Source organism: Carassius gibelio, chromosome B11 (assembly GCF_023724105.1).
Source record: "Carassius gibelio isolate Cgi1373 ecotype wild population from Czech Republic chromosome B11, carGib1.2-hapl.c, whole genome shotgun sequence".
NCBI lineage: Eukaryota > Metazoa > Chordata > Actinopteri > Cypriniformes > Cyprinidae > Carassius > Carassius gibelio.
Window position 1 is genome coordinate 11286955 of NC_068406.1, and position 20170 is coordinate 11307124.

At 37.1% G+C, this 20170-nt stretch overlaps 3 protein-coding genes across 15 annotated transcripts in view; all 3 read left to right on the forward strand.

The window, feature by feature from the left end:
- LOC127968107 (inositol 1,4,5-trisphosphate receptor type 1) overlaps window positions 1–3107 on the forward strand; it is a 131561-nt gene extending 128454 nt beyond the window's left edge. For all 13 annotated transcript variants that reach the window (XM_052569008.1, XM_052569001.1, XM_052569009.1 and 10 more), the window contains one exon: window positions 597–3107. In XM_052569008.1, the coding sequence (XP_052424968.1) occupies window positions 597–683 (87 nt within the window). In that variant the 3' untranslated portion in view covers window positions 684–3107. The remainder of the gene's footprint in view (window positions 1–596) is intronic.
- A 2562-nt stretch (window positions 3108–5669) lies between these two features.
- LOC127968277 (class E basic helix-loop-helix protein 40) lies at window positions 5670–9334 on the forward strand. Its single transcript, XM_052569376.1, has 5 exons — window positions 5670–6037; window positions 6146–6209; window positions 6403–6510; window positions 6896–7019; window positions 7248–9334. The coding sequence occupies exons 1-5, from the start codon at window positions 5961–5963 to the stop codon at window positions 8084–8086; spliced, it is 1212 nt and encodes a 403-aa protein (XP_052425336.1). The 5' UTR covers window positions 5670–5960; the 3' UTR covers window positions 8087–9334.
- A 2683-nt stretch (window positions 9335–12017) lies between these two features.
- Window positions 12018–19429, forward strand: LOC127968547 (ADP-ribosylation factor-like protein 8B). The gene is made up of 7 exons (XM_052569831.1): window positions 12018–12274; window positions 13205–13285; window positions 13433–13506; window positions 14322–14415; window positions 14900–14967; window positions 15083–15153; window positions 16622–19429. Exons 1-7 carry the CDS (start codon window positions 12152–12154, stop codon window positions 16669–16671), a joined length of 561 nt encoding a protein of 186 aa, XP_052425791.1. The 5' UTR covers window positions 12018–12151; the 3' UTR covers window positions 16672–19429.
- The last annotated feature ends 741 nt before the right edge of the window (window positions 19430–20170 follow it).

The window sequence follows — 20170 nt, forward strand, 5'->3', positions numbered from 1 at the left end:
TCGGGATCTGATTCTGGATCATAAATAAACGGCTGAATCTGACTGTAAGCCATGGTTTGTTTTGGATGATGGTTTTTTCCTCACGGTAATGTCACAGCTTCCACATCCTCTCAACGCAAAAGCCTATTCGCGCTCGTGATTCTTTAGCTCCGCCCACACGTCACGCCTCCAGCCGGTCGTGTTTTTCCGGGAAAAATCGGTACAGACTATCTTTCTCTTATGAATATAATAAAACTAAAGACTTTTTGGAGTTATGAAGGATGCAGCACTACTCTATATGTACTCAAGATTAACTGGATATTGAGTTAAAACGATCATTTCACCCCCCCCCCCCCCTCCTTAATGTTTTTTTTTGTAATAATGGTGTTGTTTTATTTTTGTAAAAAAAAAAAATCCCCTCATTCAATATTTTGAGGAGACACTGCCTCCTCTACATAGTATAATTATATAAGAATATATAATTGTAAATATCACACATAATTTAATTTTTTTTTAATCACAAAACGGATATACGATATGCATGCATGGTGTGTGAGAGAGGCAACTAGGAGATGATAAATAATAATATTAACTTCTTCTTGTGTTTGTTTTGACAGATGACAGAGCAGAGGAAACAGAAACAGAGGATTGGGCTTTTGGGACACCCCCAACACATGAACGTGAACCCACAGCAGCCCGCCTGAACCCCCGGTACCCCGGCCAAGTGTCCTCTAAAAGCTGTCTCCTGCAGCCATCGATTGCATCAGCCTTTCCGTGTGCGTGTGTATGAGCGTGTGCGTGTCAAGATATCACAGACACATCATCACCACAGCCTGCTGTGTACACCCAAAATAAATGGCTGTAGGCCACCAGGAGAGTATAGAAGACTTTCGCCCCATTCCTCACATCCATCTGAGTGCCAAATGTTTCTTTGTGTTAAAGAGGAAGTGAATTTGCATCACTTGCCTTCCACAGAGTGACAATGAGCTACACTAGATACTGCACCACTTACAAACATGTGCTGCAGCCTGTAGATGCTGCTTGGACACACATCCTTTTGTCAGTGTTTGATGTCTTATTTTTGTATTTTGTGCAATATTAATACTTTAATATGCAACATCTGTATATAATGTCTTAAAGGGACGGTGCAGTATTTTTTTTTTCTTTTGTTCTTTTGCTTTGATTATAATGAAATACTTTAGAGACCAAGTGTTGTAGGAATATTGTTTGCAAAGTGATGTTTGACATCAGATATAATATGTAGACATGGGGGAAAAAAAACGCATTTTCCGTATTTAAGTTCATTTATGTCAACATAAGGAGATTATGCTCGTGCTGCCAATTTAGAGTTCTTTAATTCTCATGAATAGTATCAGGTTGTTTGGTATTTAGGAGCTCCTTATTATGGTTTATGGTTTTTGTTTGTGCTGTCAGATTTATGACCTTAGAAGTCATATACAGTGTAATAATAGATGAACTGTTTAAGCAGTTAAGATATTTTTTTTTTGTCTTAAAATTAATGCACTAAAATAATTGAACTCATATCATTCTTGTTATTATAGAGCCATGTTTACTGTGCTACAGCTAAGAAGGTGAAGTGCGGGATGAATATTTGCTGACAAAACCGTCTTTGTCAAGTTTTCATCTGTAGTCAGTCGCATTTTCTATAGTTTCATCTTTTAGCTGAGCAAAACAAGTCAGTTTCTTAAAACTACCATTTTTTTCTTCCTTTCATTTTTCTTGTAATACATGTTTATATGTCTGCAGGTCTTTGCTTTTATATAGAGAGAGATGGTTTCAGAGCATCCTAATAATTAACAGTACTGTATAATGAGAAATAAGCCTACTAATAATTGAATAGGTAAATATATATATATATATATATATATATATATATATATATATATATATACATACATGCATACATACATACATACATACATACACACACACACACACACACATATATATATATATATATATATAATTCTATGAGACTGTAAATTACTTTAGTGATATTTAATAAAATATTTACTTCTTGTTCAAAGGACCAGAACTGAAATATAGTTTTTGTATGTCTCTTTTTGTGGTTTAAGTGGATATCTTTTGGCAGTGAAAAAGGGGACATCAGCATGAAATATCCATAAATCTGCTTCTTGTTTTACATTATATATTTTATTTGGTTCATTAGCTGATATTCTGCATAATAGTAAGTACCCACACACATTGTGTTAATTTTGGCGGTACGAAAACATATATGTTTATATTTATAGATTGATCACTGCATCATTTCACAGCTTTCTCATGACTTGACATTGTATCATTGATGCAAAGGAAGTTGAGCTTATTAAGAATTCAAGCTTAATGAGAGCCGGCAACCCATGCTTCTCTAAGGAAATGCACTTTCTTTGACCTTTCATGTCAATCTGCAAAAAAGGTTAAAAAGTTGCTTTCCACGCACTGGCGAAGCCTGTATTTATGTGCTTGTGAGTCGGAGTCAGAGCAGCTTTGTATAGCAACAGAGGTCACACTGGAGAGTCCCAAATTGATTTCAAGGTAACACACTGTGGTATAACTTCACTGTTGTCTGTAAAAAAGAGCAAAAGTGTGACTGAAGTGTCAGACGCACCTTAAATGCTTAATTATTGATACTTGGCAACGTCGTCAGAAGATTCGCTCTAAAATCCCCCTGTGTAAAGTACAACATCAGACTGAAACCTTCCACGAGTTGAATGACATTTATGAAATAAAATTAACCGGTGCAAAGGCAGAAGGAAAATATGACTGGGAACCATTGGTTTAGTGAGAAATAGGACATTTTTGAAGTTTTAAAATGTCCAGGATGGGTCTGTGAGTGCCACTTTCTCTCTGTACTTTAAGTAAGCTTATTATAAAGTCAATATTAGAGCTGTTTCAACAGTCAGCCTCAGGACATTGCACACGCTTCTCATTTAACCAGGAAGGTATGAGCATGATAATCTATTAGTCATTTTTACACTCAAAGAGAGTGAGAGTACTTTGCGAGTGGTACTGTATGTTCGTAACATTTTGTTCAAATGTTCTAACCAGGCTCATTTATAAAAAACAATTAAAGGGATAATTAGACCCAAATTCTGGGTATGATTATTGCTCTGTGTCAGACTGACCCTAATTGGATACAACTGAATGAATAAAATACAATTCACTAATCACATTTTGGAGAGAAAAAAAATAAAAAAACTTTAAACTTCCAAGAAGCTTCAATACATCTCACACATTACAAAAAAAAAAAAAAAAAAAATTGTATGAACATATGATTTTTTTTTTAAAGCTGCATTTAACAACCTTTTAACTTTGTTTTTCACAAAATGCAAAACTTATACAAAGTATTTTGCATATATTTTTCACATTTTAAATTCACAAGTGCATTTCTTTACAAAAAGTCAATTTACATGTGCTTTTCGTGGAGAAAAAAAAAGAAAAAAAATATATATATATAATATTATATATATATAATTCGTGCCTTATTGATCCTTAATATGAGGGTTAATTAGAAAGAGCATGAACTTTATATATACTATTTGCTAAAAAAAAATTTAATATTGCTGCTATTTTAACTTGAATGTATATAAAATGCAAATGACGAACATTTATGTAAAGTGTTCCTGAAATGCATTATCCCTTGATGACGTCTTTGCAGCATTCCTTTTCTTAAAGCAATAATAACACACCTAAACTGAATATTAGGTTAACATATTTGCAGTCAAATGAGGGGACTTTCCTTAAACGAAGAAAACAGCCCAGGAAAAAACACACACAACACAGTGTGAAACTCAATTGGCATTGGGACAGCAGGCTGTTTAAGACTAAACCAACCAAACTGTTCCGTTATCACATGACCTATTAAAATTCTTGTTCCACTTATGTAATAAAAGGGACTAATATATTGTCCAACTGTGAAATTATCCATTTAAAACACGTTGCATTTGTAGTTTATTGCATTAGCCTTTCAGGTTTTTTTTTCTTGTTGTCAGTTCCAAGTACTATCTGAATATTAAGCACAGGTGTATATTTCTCAGTATTCACACTAAAGTGTGAACCTGTAAAAACCTAGATTACACCCAATGCCTCAAGGACACATCACAAATCTGCCTTTGTCTTTCCTTTCCATGTGCAACCAAAATAGGCAATGCATTCTGTTTATTAAGTGACTGAAGGAAGTGTCTCATGAACTCCGCCTGTGCTGAAGGATGCTTTGTCATCCTTTTGCTGTACTTGGAGAGAAAACTCCCACTTCTTTCCACCAGTTCTATTAGAATGTAAATTTTTAACTATATTTTATGAGCAGACCTCAAAACCAAGGGTCACATTTTCCTTGCGTCCATTATTCAGTTTGTTAAATTTTAGGCTATTTTTATAAATAAATCAAATTATACATTCCAATGAATGAACGAATTAATTACTTAATTAATGAATTTATTCAATAAAATAAGTTATTTTGGTGAGAGAAAACATGAACCAAAATCACTAATTGTGTGCCGATTATATGTGCATTTTATGCATCACACTGGTTTTCTTGTTGATAAGGTTATTCATTTTAGCAGTATGTTATATTGTAACATGGACCTAGCAAAGTAAATGCTACCTAATTCTTTATACGTGGCGTGAAAAGCGCGTGAAAGCACCGCAGCCGCCATTGGCACGTTTCATCTTACCGCGCTCGGAACTAAAATAACCGGGTGATGTCAGTCCCGGTGATTCAGCCGGTCCTCCGCCTCCGCCCTCTCCCTGCGCCGCCATGAGGAGTTCAACGTGACCGCCGCCGAGTACAACCGGCCACAACAAACCGAGCCGCAGCACGAGAGAGCCATAAGCGCCTGCACGTGCAGCACCAAGTGGTCCCGGTGTGAAGTAACGGCGCGCATCTGTTACTATTGTGTAACCATAACAACGGCGCCGTGCTCGCTAGTGTGCCAGTATCATGTCAGGGGAAATTTGTTAATGAAACTTGCATTTGTCCTTCGATGGAGCAACAGGTGCTCTGGACATCACTCATCCGACATCAGTTTCTATCCACTGCACGCACGCACGCACTGACCCGCCGCGCTCGCGTGTTTGTAAAGCAACACAATCCTTTATGCAAACACAGCTCACGTTTGTTTGGTGAAATTTGCTAGATTTGAGAGTAGGTCGAAAACAAAAATATTTTAAAGTATGTGTTTAATTTTAAGTATTAATTTATACACCCTTATAATCATACGTGCATTTATTTATATTTTACACACACGCTTCTTTCAAATGTGATGTTCTGACATAATAACGATGGCAAATAAGTCGGAAGTACCATCATAATTACGACGGTAAATACATATTTTGATGCTGTTTTTGATGGTAGGGTAGTCTAGATAAAATACTCTGAACGTTCTGCCTATATCTACATCATAACATGCTTTCAAGTCAGTCATAACACACGTTCCTTAGACGAGCTGTTATTGTGCGCTGAGAGAGAGAGAGAGAGAGAGAGAGAGAGAGAGAGAGAGAGAGAGAGAGAGAGAGAGAGAGAGAGAGAGAGAGAGCGAGAGCGCAGCAGCAGCATGGTGGGACACGGGACAGGGGAAGGCGGGCGGTCTACTCTAAATGGGTTGAGCTCTCAAAGCGCCGTCACACACGTGAGGCTCATGTGACTGGTGCTCGAGACGTGTCTGCAGTCACAGGGTTTATTTAACACGTACTTCAGATCCACCCACATACACTCATTTAACCAGCACCGGAGCAGACAAATGCCTCCTGCACCTCCACCTCACAACATCACTTCTGCGTCCTAGTTTTGAGACAGCGTATCTGGAACCAAAACTACTTTATTCGAGGAAAATACATGTGGACTTTTATGAGAGAATAAAGGATCTGCTTTTTTATTTTTATATATAAGCATATATATTTATTTTTTATTTTCATTAAATCTACCCTATTCTTACATCAGTAAGACGTATTAATAGGGTAAAATGGAAAGGATTACCAGTGCTCAGCCTCCTCCATGCATGGCCAAACACGCCTCTATGGATATCTCTGACATGCAAGGGTAAGTCAGTCTCAAGTTCTTGCGTATTTATGTCTCTGAAAGCTTTCCGGGGAGCTAAATATCTTATTGTCTGTTTTATTTAATTATTTATTTTATTGTATTTTATAGAATGGACTTTCCCATGTATGTGTACAAATCCCGGCGGGGAATGAAGCGCAGCGAGGACAGCAAGGTACGAAATGCGCAATTACGCACAAACATGATCGCGCACACTTTTACTTGCAACGTTTGTTGGATATACGTTTATTTTGGTGTTTTAAACAATATTTATAATGCACACTTTACATTTCTGTAGTTTTGCTTTGTTATTGATGTTTTTTTCTCCGCATGGAAATTAATATAAAATTTTTATAACTAACCCCCAGGATACATACAAATTGCCTCACCGATTGATCGAGAAGAAAAGGAGAGACAGAATAAACGAGTGCATCGCCCAGTTGAAGGATTTGCTGCCCGAACACCTTAAACTCACTGTAAGTAATATGGGAGTGGATCGGCTCACCTCACTTTGTTGTAGTCTAAAGCGCCATCTGCTTGTTGATCATGAATAAATCATTTTGGTCCTGCTTTTGGATTAGTCACCTACTGTAATGTGCTTGATATACATTTTAATATATTATTAACTTTCAGTACTCCATCTTGTGAATCTGGGTTTAGTTAATTATTCACATGTCAACAAAGCATGTTATATTGTCATGTGGAATATCAAAATATTACTTGCACGCACACGCGCATGCACTGGTGAGCGCAGAGGAGTGTCTCTGTTCCTTTCCCGCGCAGGTTTGTCCTCTCTGAGCCGCTGCGGAGAGTGTTACATAAGAAAGATCAACATGCTTATCTGAGCTCTTCCTGTTTTAGACTCTGGGACACTTGGAGAAGGCTGTTGTGTTGGAGCTCACACTCAAGCATGTGAAAGCCCTTAACAACCTGCTGGAGCAGCAGCAACAGAAGATCATTTCCTTGCAGAATGGAATGCAAATCGGTGAGTTTTCGATCATACAAAAGGAGCGGCACACTAAAAGTGTGACTGTGTCGCAGGAAGCGGACCTGCTGAACTTTTCACCTCCCCTCCCCATTCATTTGTTTTTGGGTGCATTACAAAATAAAGAAATTGAGACACGCTTGCGCAACGCAGTGAATGATCTGGCTTAGAGGACTGTTGTGAAGGAAAAAGTTGACATGGTTTCTAAACTTTATGGTTTTATTGCAGGTGAACAGGGCAATGGGCATTCAGAAAACAGCGAGGAGATGTTCCGTTCCGGGTTCCACTTGTGTGCCAAGGAGGTTCTTCAGTTCCTGGCCAATCAGGAGACCGTGCATGACCTGACACCAACTCACATAATCAACCACCTTCAAAAAGTGGCATCTGAGTTTATTCAAAGCCCGACAAGTCCTCGTCTAGACGAGCCCACTCACAAAGCTCCAGAAATCAGGGAGAAACCAGCAAGCCCACAGCCGAAAGTGGCAGAGGGTCACGCCAAAAACTGCGTGCCCGTCATTCAGAGGACTTATCCCCACAGCAGTGAGCAAAGTGGGAGCGATACGGATACCGACAGTGGCTACGGGGGTGAGCTTGAGAAGCGTGAACTGAAAGCCCAACGGTCAGTCTACTACAGCAAAGATGCTGGAGATCTCAAGCACGGTGGCAACATTAAAGAGGAGCTGGATGAGCCGCAGACCAAGCGGCAGAGGTCTGACTCTTCAGAAGATGAATCTCTGTCGGGGACAGATATAGTGGGTGGCCACAGCCCCTACATGAGCTTCTCTCCACACCAACCCCTTTGCATGCCCTTCTACCTCTTTCCGCATGGAGCAGCTGCAGCATACTTGCCCATGCTGGAGAAGTGTTGGTATCCCGGAGCCATGCCCATGTTGTACCAAGGCCTCGGCAGCTCCCCGGAGGGTATCTCCCCCGAGAAACTCCCCTCATCCCTGGTCATGTCCTCAAGAGTGGGCTCCCCCATCACCACTATGACCCCCATGGACTCTCCTGCACTCCTGCAGGCCCTGAAACAAGTTCCCCCATTAAACCTGGAAACCAAAGACTGAGGACTCACTCTAGGGTCCACAATAACCCGCTCTCTGAATGTCTTGGTCTTGAGAGTGGACTTCCCTGCTGAATAAGCTCCCAAAGAGGGTTCGGTTGAAGAGGCTGCGAAAGCAAAGTTCAAAGACGCACCCTCAAGTACGGCAAACAGCTGTTCTGATTCCTCTCAGACGTACGCCGGCCTCCCTCCAAATGCAGAGACACATATAGACTCTCACACAACTTATCAACTCCCTCCACAACCAGCAGAAAACACCCAGAGATGGAACGGTCCACGTGGACAGACGGGTAAAGGAGGCCTCGTGCACAGCACTGTGAAGAAGTGAGCTCTGTCCTTGGAGAAGAAGGACCTGGGGTTGGTAAACGGCTGCTCTTTGCACTTACGCCGAATGTTTAAGTTGAGAACAATACAAAACAATAACCCAGAATGTGACGTGCAGATGGTCCCCCAATGACAAAGCCTTTTCCCTTTGCACAAGCACCTTTTCATTTGTTGAATGTAAACGAAAAATAATTTTTATAATAAAACATCACCCCTGTAGATGCTGCTTTTTTTGGACATTTCTCTGTGCCGTGGTGCTTGCTCAGGAAGCTCCACTCTCTTATGCTTCTGTGACCGCTTTAACTGATAAGAACCGTCCATTTAGACTAGAATGCTACCAAAAAAACATCTTTGCTTTGGATTGGCCCGAGTCTCAAGGGCCTGAGTTTCCCTGCATAAACAAGGAGAAGGGACACTCGTGTAAATACAGTAGTGATGTAATCACAGCTCCACTGTAGCTTTTGAGTTTGACATCCATTCGTGCACGTAAGTGAAGTTGTTGTGAGGTAACTGCTTGTGTAATTATTTTGTTTATACTATTTGTACATCTGTATTTTTGATACGTGACCCACACATTCGTTCACAAGTTTTAGAGCTGTGTGCCATGAGATTGTGTACATAGCTTTGGACCTAGACTCGATCTGCATCATGTTCTGTGTTCACTTCTGGTCAAATTAGGACATATCTTGGTTCATGCTGTTGCCTTTACCTGTTTAACGGTAAACATGATGGCTGATATCTACAATTTTAATCCTGGATTCTACATAGAAGCAAAAGAAAGTGAATGTAATGTTAAAACCAATATATTAGTTTTGTATAGGAAGAGGTACTTACTTTTTATTTTGGGACCTAAGAGAAGGTTGATTGATGTATATATTTTGTCTAAAAAAGTATTGTTGACATACATTAAAGAAAAAGTATTAATAAAGTTGTTGTTGTTTTTTCCTGTGGAAATCATGCCTGTCCGAGTCTGTGTTTGAGAGCTTGAACTTGTTTAGCTGTAAGAGAGAGAGAGAAAAACTCGCTGTTTTTCCCATCACAGTTCGTCCTTATGTAACACTTACATAACCCATAAACTTGCTGTCTATGCAAATGCTTTAGACAAACACTACGATAAGAGTAGGGTTACAAATATTTCAGCCTCACACCTCCTAACTAAAGTCCGTGCATTTTTGATAAGGTTTTGTGGCGCACTTATTCTCCAAAAAGACTTCGGACCCAAAGCAGAGAACATAATTGATTTTTTTTTTTTAAGTCTTTGTAACTGCGTTACATTTCTTGGAAGATGAATAACGTCCTCTTCTAATGCTCGCTAGCTGTTGAATTAGGTTAAGACGCCCCGCGTGCCTGTGTGTGTGTGTGTGTGCTCGATCCTGTCACATGTAGAGCCACACGGTAGGCCGCGCGCACTGCACCGAAGCACGGGGAGCCACATGCCACGCCTCCAGCGCAGTCTGCACGATACAATAATATGCTACAATTGCGAGACAGCAGTATTATCTGTCTGTAAATGATTAATATCTATAAATTAATTAATTTAATTTGTATTAATCTAGTTAATATAACTGAGACACACACACACACACACACACACACACACACACATATATATATATATATATATATATATATATATATATATATATATATATATATATATATATATATATTTTTTTTTTTTTTTTTTTTTTTATTATTATTCTTTTTTTGATATTTAGTAGCATATCCTTATCATTTGTCTATTTTTGTTTCAAAATTAGCTATTAACTACGTATGGTACCAGAGCAGGGTGATAACATTTAAATAGAAAGGTTTATGTGTCTTACTGATGCATGACTGAATGAATGAATGAAATGAAATAAAGTGACCATATTGTTGGCTGTTAGTTTTAAAGTTAACATTGGGCTATGCTTAGTGTATAAAAACAAACAAACAAAAACAATTGTAATGACAAAAGAATAACATTTGCGCTACATATACTATGCGTTTGATATATTATTGAGGAAATACAGTACTTTTGATAAATAAATAAAAAAACAATATGTAAGTTTGCACGATAGACTGATGCAGCAGCAAGGAAAGGTTCTCATCTTTTTATTCTAAAGCTTTTAGCGCTCTCGCGTGGACTATCCAAAAACTGCAACGAATGTTAAATGTTTTCTTACTAACCGCAAAATGTTTATTGTACAAAAAAAAAGACGCTACAGTGTGTGTGTATTTACTCACATTTTCTATATTTGACTATATTTTGCTCTATAATTACTATATTTTGCTATATTTACAACAATCTACTTATTGTTTAACTTAATATTTGAATGCTCAAATGTTTTTAATGTTCATTTAATTCTTACTGTAATTTTAAGTAATATTATAATTGTGTTTGTATGAAACGAATGAAACCGCAGTCAGAAGGCAAAAGGGCCAACAAGAGCTAAGCATCTCTCGGGGAACTCCTTCAAGACTGTTGGAAGACCATTTCAGGTGACTACCTCTTGAAGCTCATCAAGAGAACGCCAAGAGTGTGCAAAGCAGTAATCAAAGCAAAAGGTGGCTACTTTGAAGAACCTACATTATGACATATTTCATATGACAAGTTTCACTTTTTTGTTATGTAGGCCTATATAATTCCATATATAATTCCGCATGTGTTAATTCATAGTTTTGATGCCTTCAGTGTGAATCTACAATTTTCATAGTCATGAAAATAAAGAAAACTCTTTGAATGAGAAGGTGTGTCCAGACTTTTGGTCTGTGCTGTATATATATACAACATACACTGAATATTCCATTCATTGTGATTAACAACTTGAAGCGCATTAAACTTTACAATAAATAAAGGTTTCCCAAACTGCGGTTTGTGTGAACCGCAGGGGGTTTGTGAGTTTAAGCAAAAGCTAACAATTAATTAAATCATAAAGGTATAACCTAAATAAAGTAATTCAAAAAGTAATGTTTACCTGCTTGTCACGTGACCTCTTAACTGTCACCTGTCCCTTCAGAGGACATGCCTACATTTACTTCACTATAACAAATAAATCCTTATCTAATCATAAAAAATATATATCGTTTTCGTTGCTTTTTATTATCACATCTTAGAAATCATCATAAATTATATATCGACCGAAGGCTTAAAACTAGGAGACTTATTAGTACATTTTAGAAAGGAACATTTAAAAGATGAAAAAGAGGAAATTAGGGATAATCAATGAACTATGACAAAAGTATTGCTATTGTGTGAATAATATGTAATCATGTAATCAATAAAAAGTAACTGTAGTCTGATTACAGATATTTTAAAATGTAATTTAATCTAAATAAAAATACAAAATAATATAGATAATCCAGATCACATGTAATCAGTTACCCGGATCTCTCTCTCTCTCTCTGTGTGTGTGATAGATAGATAGATAGATTTATATTTATGAATTTATAAATTATAAATAAACACAAATATGTTTGTAGATGTTGTAGAATGAAGTTTTTAGTCAAACATTCCAACTCAACTTTACCTTATTTATCTGATTGAATGTATCTATGTATGTAACGTTATCTGTCTGTAGCACAGCAGCGTGTCGTCTATGGTCGTAACTTTTATTAGTAACGATTATTCACGGCGCGGCGCGGTAATTGTGCGTCATTTGTTGTCACCTGACCTTTGCCTCAGCCGCTTCCTCTTTCTCCTCGAGTCCTCCAGCAGGAACAGATCTACCCCATCATCAGAGTTTGGTCATCCAGCAGCGCAGAGATGTTGGCCCTCATCCACCGGCTCCTGGACTGGTTCAGGTCGCTCTTCTGGAAAGAGGAGATGGAGCTAACGCTGGTGGGACTGCAGTACTCTGGAAAAACCACTTTTGTCAACGTGATTGCTGTAAGTCTGCTTTCATTCCTCTCAGTTTGAACACTTGTCATGTCATTGCCTGCCGGGGTGGAGAACAGATGCTTCTCATACCTGTTTATGTGAGCAGTGTGCTCTTATGAGTCATGGCGTGATGTTTCCCATGGATTGCTTGACGTTTTAACTTATATATGAAATATGTATTGCTATTATCTCAAGGTTGGAGGACTTTAATGACTTTTAGGGAGGATGAGATGCCACTGGTGTGGTTTAGTTTGAAAGTCGAATGTAATCAGTTTAATAAAACCTACATAATGTAATAGAATATATGAATGTACATTAATATAATATGATGATCATCAAACACAAAATTTGATAATGATTATGTCAGTGCCAGATGTGTTTTTTGATTGCCTTCATAGATCGTTTTCAGCAATAAACACATAACAATGTGACTAGAGCAGATGTCATTTATGAGAGTAAAGTATTTTTTTTTTTTGGACAAGTCAGTGCTGGTTCATTGCGGTTTTGCATTTTTAGTTACCTAAAGTTTCTCAGTTGTATGCTTGGTACTATAATGGAATCGTGGAATCCACAAAGTAACCTTTAAATAACCCCAGTGTGACCCATAGTACAGCAGCTTGGATCTGTTATTAGGCAAAGTTCCCAGGTACAAGTGACCGTCCCAATGGGGGTTCTTGAACCGTGAGAGTTGCCCTTTCGCCTCCCATAGATGCTTCTGCAATGCAACACGAAGAATTTACAAACCCAGTGCATCTTGCTTTGAAACTTAATGCAAAAGATCGAATTCTTGATTGAATGCTTTGAAGATTTTCAAATGCAGATCAACATGCAGTTACATAGTTGAAATTCTTAGGTGTTTTGTAATATAGCCATGAAATTAGCTAAGCTCTTGTATTTTTTTCATCAACGTAAGGGTTTTGCATGATTCTTTTCTGCTAGTCTGGTCATTTCAATGAAGACATGATCCCTACAGTCGGCTTCAACATGAGGAAAGTCACCAAAGGCAACGTAACAATAAAAGTAAGTCTCATCTACACAGATCATACTTCTGCCTCAAGCATGGTTTTCTTGGATCCAGATAATATAGACTCTTTAATGCAAATTATATGCATCACAAGTACAATGTTTCATTGCCAGTGCCTTCTATCATGTCCTGCTTTTGCATAGATTTGGGATATAGGTGGGCAGCCACGGTTCAGGAGCATGTGGGAGCGATACTGCCGGGGTGTCAATGCCATCGTGTGAGTACAGCATCCATAGAGACTTTATTTTATTGAGTCTGGAATACTTGATTCTGATCAGTCAGTGCCCTTGAGCGGTTAGATGTTTTTGCATAATGACCAATAAAATGCATCTAGAAGCTAGATAAGAGAGAGAGTAAGTTGTAATTCATGTATTCCTGTGATGCAAAGTTGAATTTTCAGCATCATCACTCCAGTCTTCATTGTCACATGATCTGATCATCAATGTTGAAAAATGTTCTTGCTATTTAATATTTTTTGGAAACTGTGATGCATTTTTTAATGATTCTTTGAATAAAAAATAAATAAATAAATAAATAAATAAAAGCTTTTTTTTTAAAATAAATAAATAAATGCTTTTACTGTCACTTTTGATTAATTCAACCCATCCTTGCAGAATAAAATGATTAAATTCTTGTTTGTTAAAAAAAAAAAAAAATCTTACCCCAAACTTTTAAATGGTAGTGTATAATAAATAAATAAATAGACATGGTTTCAGACAGTGTCCATTTTGTTGCTTATTATTTTTCTTAGCTCAAGATATAAACTATTATACAAGAAAACAGAATAGTTGAATCAGATCAGTATTTCTGGTCCATTTACTTTTACATTTACTTTACTTTTGATAAGTAGCTGTGTAATAAATGAACGATTGTACAATCAACTAATCAACAAAATAAACCCCTACACGTTGAGATTCTGATCACCCTTTCAGGGTTTATTTTGCGACTGGCTGACTGTAAATCATCCCTAACCAGAAGTTTTAGTGTTGACATGATCAACGCCTGCATTAAGGACTCTGTTGGTGTTTTCAGGTATATGGTTGACTCTGCTGATTGCGAAAAGGTCGAAGCCTCGAGGAACGAGCTGCACAACTTGTTAGACAAACCACAGCTGCAAGGCATTCCTGTAAGGACAATTCACTACTGTGGTTGATTATTTCCCCTTGTGCTGTTAATACAGGACTGTTCTATTTATTAATACCTTGTGCTGTTTTATTACTGCTGCATTTTCCAAAACAATAGAAAACCAAGCCTAGCCATCACACCACACCTTTTCCAGATCCTTCCCCACTGCTGTGTTGTATTCACCGAGCATGACTAAGCATCTCTGTCGTCAGCTCCTGTGGTCCGAGATGTCCTCACTGGGGGCATTATAGCGCTTATCTTCAGCAGAGAAATCAGCACAGAGGAAACAGATCGCTCATTGATTTTCAGTCTGTAGGGAGTGATGGACGTCTACTATTTGCCAAAGTGAACAATTTAAAAAGACAGCTTTAACACAATCTAATGTAGAACCAACACCCAATAACATAAATCTTGGAAGCAAAAGGGTGAAACAGGCCGTTTAAACAAAAAGAGGTTTAAGACAACTCATTCTTTATCTTTCACAGGTACTTGTCCTTGGCAACAAAAGAGACCTCCCCAGTGCACTAGATGAGAAGCAAATAATCGAAAAGATGTAAGACTGTTTCTTTTCTTTACAGTCGGGGGACCACACCCAAATCTTGAGTTCATGTGAGGCTACTCTCAAAAGTGGCATATTATTTTTGTCATTTTGTTGCCTTTTCCCGCAGGAACCTATCTGCCATTCAAGACAGAGAGATCTGCTGCTACTCCATTTCATGCAAAGAGAAAGACAATATAGGTGAGAGTGTATGCATTTTATAAACAACCAAATATAAAACTGTGAAGTTTGGTCAGTAAAAACATCCTAGCAATTGCATAGTATAGACCCTTGAATTGTGGCGGTAAACACTAAATCTAGTGATGATGTTATTGACGTTGAAAGCCTTTTTTATTGGGTATCATCTTCATTACTTGAAAAGTTAATGCTAGGATTTCTTGAAAAAGTATGAGAACATTATGTGCATCCATAACTGCAAAAAGAAGAAGGCCTGTTGGAGTTAAGTGGCTAATACTGAATCAAATGACTCATGAATCACCTCACTGTGACTCATTCACGGTACAGCGTTTGAGTGTCGGTTGTGATTTCATCTCGATTTCCTCTAATCTGAGAAGCTGTCCATTTGCCTTTGTTACACTACATTACTCACAGTTTTTTTTATTAGCTTTACAAGCATCAAATTAACAGAGAAAAGCCTAATGCTATAATGTGAAGCAGCTGTTCCCAAACAATGACAAATACTTCAAGCTAACATGCGCAAGAAACTAATTGTAATAGCGTAAAACGTTTTTTTTTGTGAGACATTTACTTGTTTATCTGTCACTAAAGACAGTTTTAGTTTATATTACAACCATCACTTAGCAGTCATTCATGTGTTAGGTCATAGAAGTTTGCTTCTGTCATCAAATAGCTGCATATAAGAAAGTGAATTAGCATTAGGACTGTCACTAACTTCAAATAAAGTATCAAAAGCAAGTATCACATGATTTTATTGAACAAATCCAGTTTAAATTCGTAATATAATCATAATTTATGAACATTGTGTATTATATCAATGCCTGCAGAGGGCGCCAACTTCCTGACAATTGTTTTTACACTTCAGCCAACAGCGCGAGCTAATCCTCGTGAAACATAGGCTCATTGTGTTTATACTTTACCATACAAATATTCTAACTCAAAGTTTCTAAAGTCTACTTTTTAAATGAAGATTTAAAAAGTTATTGTAAGCTTAAAGGTGGTGACATTGACTGGTGTAGTTTGTTTATAGCCTGATTAACTTTTTACTTCTGGCATGATTGTATTTGGGCTAAATGTGGAAGAATCACACTTTTGTAGGTCACAGAGCCTATTTTATGCAATAATCCAAAGGTCAGTGGAAAAATCCTATTAACTTTCTATTCAGGGAACCAGTGTAATGACTTCTGGGTTGGCCTTCAAAATAATGTCATCCATGCAGCACTCTGTTGATCCAATTTGATGAAATTTGAGCAAACATGCATAAAACCAGCAATAATTGTTCTTATTTGTATTTACAAGCTGCTGTGTGTGACATCTGCAATATTATATCATGTTTTTTTTGCCTGAACGATTTTGTACTACTGAATTGCCGGCAAACAGCCCATTGTTTTGAAAGCGCCACAAAGGTGGGAAATCAAAATATGTGTACTTGTAAAATTTGGATATTATAAAAACATAATTCCTTCCTCAGATATCACACTGCAGTGGTTGATCCAGCATTCAAAATCTCGGAGGAGTTGAAAGCAGACCCCGTCCTGCCCCTGTTCCAGCTCCCAGCTCAGCCCAGCGCTCTTCAAACCGGCCGGCCCTTTCCTGTGAGCAGTGACTATCCCTCTCAGCCGCATCTGTCTATCCATTCACTCTCTATTACACAGTGAACTGTCCGTAAAGCATCTTCACCGGTGGGCCTCAGACTCCACTCAGCTCATGGTTGCTATCAGTTGAATGGATTTTTTTCTTTTTTATTGAAGCTAAACCACTTATGGTTAACCTTGACATGGTTTAAATCAGTTTCAGAGTTTGCATTCTTATCCTGTGAAATAAGTTTGTGGTATTGTTTGGGGTTTTCTTTTGTTCTGCTTGGTTTATTGTTTTTGTATTATTTTTGCGGTATTTTTACCACAAAGAGTGTTTAGAATGAACATTTGAGTAGCTAGTATTGTACATTTAGGGCTTCAGTGCTTTTAAATGTACACTACTTTATAAAAGTTTTAGGACAGAAAGAATTTTTGATTACTTTTATTATTGTGCAAGGATGCATTAAATCGATCAAAAGTGACAGTAAAGTTAAATAGATGCTCTTTAATTGAACTTTGTTCTTCAAAGAAGGTGTCAGTTTCTAGATAAATATTAAGCAACTTTAATAAAAATAAGAAATGTTTCTTGAGCAGTAAATCAGAATATTAAAATTATTTCTCATGTGACACTCAAGACTGGAGTAATGATGTTGAAAATTCAGCTTTGCCATCACAGAATTAAATATATTTTAAAACATATTCAAATAGAAAAGTTATTTTAAATCATAATAACCTCTAACAATATCACTCTATTTTTTATCAAATGTATACGGTTTTGGTGATCATAAGAGACTCTTTCCAAAAACCTCAAGAAATCTTTCTGACGCCAAACTTTTGAACGCTAGTGTACATGCAGCTGACGTTTTTCCTTTACTCCATGTTAACTCTAAGCCCCACCTCCCAAAACTATTTGTGAAATAATCATATTTTATATTTGCTTTATAGCCGGCTGACCAGTTGGATGAATAGACGTTTACCAATATCTGCCTTTCAGCAAATCTGGACATTCAGCTAGCTGATGGTTATAATTAATATTCATGATTCAAGATGATTTTATAATGCCTCTCCTCATGATTTAGATCATCTTAATGGCTCTGTTTAAATCTTTTCCTATTTGACTCCCATTACAATAACAAAGCCCAATTTATTAGTATTCAGGACCCACAGCTCATGGGCATGCTTCACACACTGAAGCCCTGAGCATGAAACATCTCAATTCTGAAAACTGTCCTCTAATGGGATCCTGTGTTTGTCAGAGCAGACTTCTGATAGACATCTTGGTATTTACATTAATTAGTGAGCCTAAAAGTTAAGTGCCTTTTGCAGATACTCACATTTTTAAAGCCCAAAATGGGTATATTGTGCTTTCTTTCCCAAAATGAGTAAGAATAAGTCCCAAAATGCTGCACAGTTCTTCTTCTTGTCTTCTAAAGATGAGTTTTACATCTAAAACAACATTGCAGACATCTGTTCTTTATGACGTATTATTACTGACTCCCCATTAGCTGCGTGAGTCAGTGGTTTCCCGCTCAATGCTTGAAGACTGAGATGAATAGACTTCCTGCTCTAGTTTTCAGATTGTTCTCGCGTCTCTAATCTACCTCAGTGGTGTCATGAGCTACAGCAAGCGTTCAGAGAGTTGTGCACCGTGATGAGAGAGATCTTAAACTCGAATAATTCAATCCAAGATATGCTTATGTTTTTTTTTACGAAGCAACCTTAAAGGATTTCTTCATATTTGTGTTGATCTTTATGCACTGTAATTGGTGATTCTGCCGAGAAATCTAAGATCTATCCCTGAGAACAAAGGCTTTTGATTGTATATGTGTGTAAAAATGTGCAAAAGTATATGAGAAAATTACAGTTTTTGAGAAGCATTGGTTGTTCTGCCATAAAAAGGCCTGATAGGTGCATCAATTACAGACTAAGCATTAAATACAAATGTTGTTCATACAAATACTAGTTGAGAGAGAGACACACACACACAAAACATTTCCAAATAAGCTGTTTTTTCTTTTTTTCTTTTTTTTTTTCTTTTTTGGGTGGGGTGGGGGGTCTTTTACAAAAGTTATTGGCATTTATGATCTACATAAAATTGTATGTAATTTATCAAGATTGAATGTTGTTTAACTTGTTTATAAAGGGCTTTAATATATGATACATGCATTTTTTTAAATTTTCTTTAGCTTTTACCCCCCTCTGTTTTCAAACCATCTATGTCAAATGGGTGCCCACAAGTCCCAGACTGTTATAAATTTTTACCGGACATATTAATGGCCTTGTTATAATATTGTAATTTGTGATTATCTTGACATTGCTGAGACATTACTGCAGCCTAGTAATACAAGAATGGAGGTCACATCTTCACCGTTCACATTTCTCTCTTCCTCTGTGCATTTCTTCATTCATTCATTCACTCAGACATGATGTGTGTTGTTGGTTCTGCTCATCTAAAAGAAGCAGGTCTGTGGCCAAAGCTTGTTTCCTCGTGTGATTATCTCTGTGCCGCCTTCAAACACTATACAGAATGGTGTCTCCTCTCCTTCATGTGACTATCCACACATGAAAAATCAATGGATCTGTTGCATACTTTGTATATAAGCAAATGTAAAGCTTTTTTATTTGTTTTGCAGAGTGCTCTTATTTGTGTCTCTTGCATTATATAGTTTTGTGATCGCTCAATAAATTGTTTTTTAGGGTGACTCAAGTCTTAGCATGGTCATGTTTACGATTACATTTGACAATTAAAGGTTGAGAGCGAGTTGTTGGCTTTTGAAATTCTAAAGTGATGTAATCGGATCTTTTTCCAGACAAAATGTCATGCAAAAAATGCATGCTCATTTTTTACTCATTTCACTTTTCCCTCACATTTTTACAATTGTTAAGTCACTAAAACTTATCACAAATGGAAGTATGGCAATTGAGTAATTAAAAGAAGTAAACATCAATACCTGTCATGCGCATAATGTACATATTACAACAAAACTAATTTCAACCGTATACATATTTTTAAGTTGGTATAATTCTTTAGGAGCTTAATTCAATGTTTGCAACATACATTGGTTAAAATTCTACAAAGGTCCTCTAAAATAATAAAATTTTTAACTTGTCAAAAATAGCTCTGTTCACAGCCACAGTTTCATCGTCTCTTTAAATGATAATGAGCTCACATTTGTGTTTAATCCCTTGGTAATATTAGTTTTTTGTGTTGATTGTTCAAGGTTTAATAATAATAATAATAACAAAAATTATACAGGTTTGGACCTATCCAATAAGGGACTGGCCGGGTTTTTTTTTTTTTTTGAGCTTTTCTGAACTGGTAGACATGGCAGAAACCTAACTAAATGTAAATAAATAACTAAATTGAAAAATTAATCCCATGTCCCCTTTATGATCCTAAGAAAAAAAATATTCTGTCAAATGTATTAAAACCTTGGACTGCT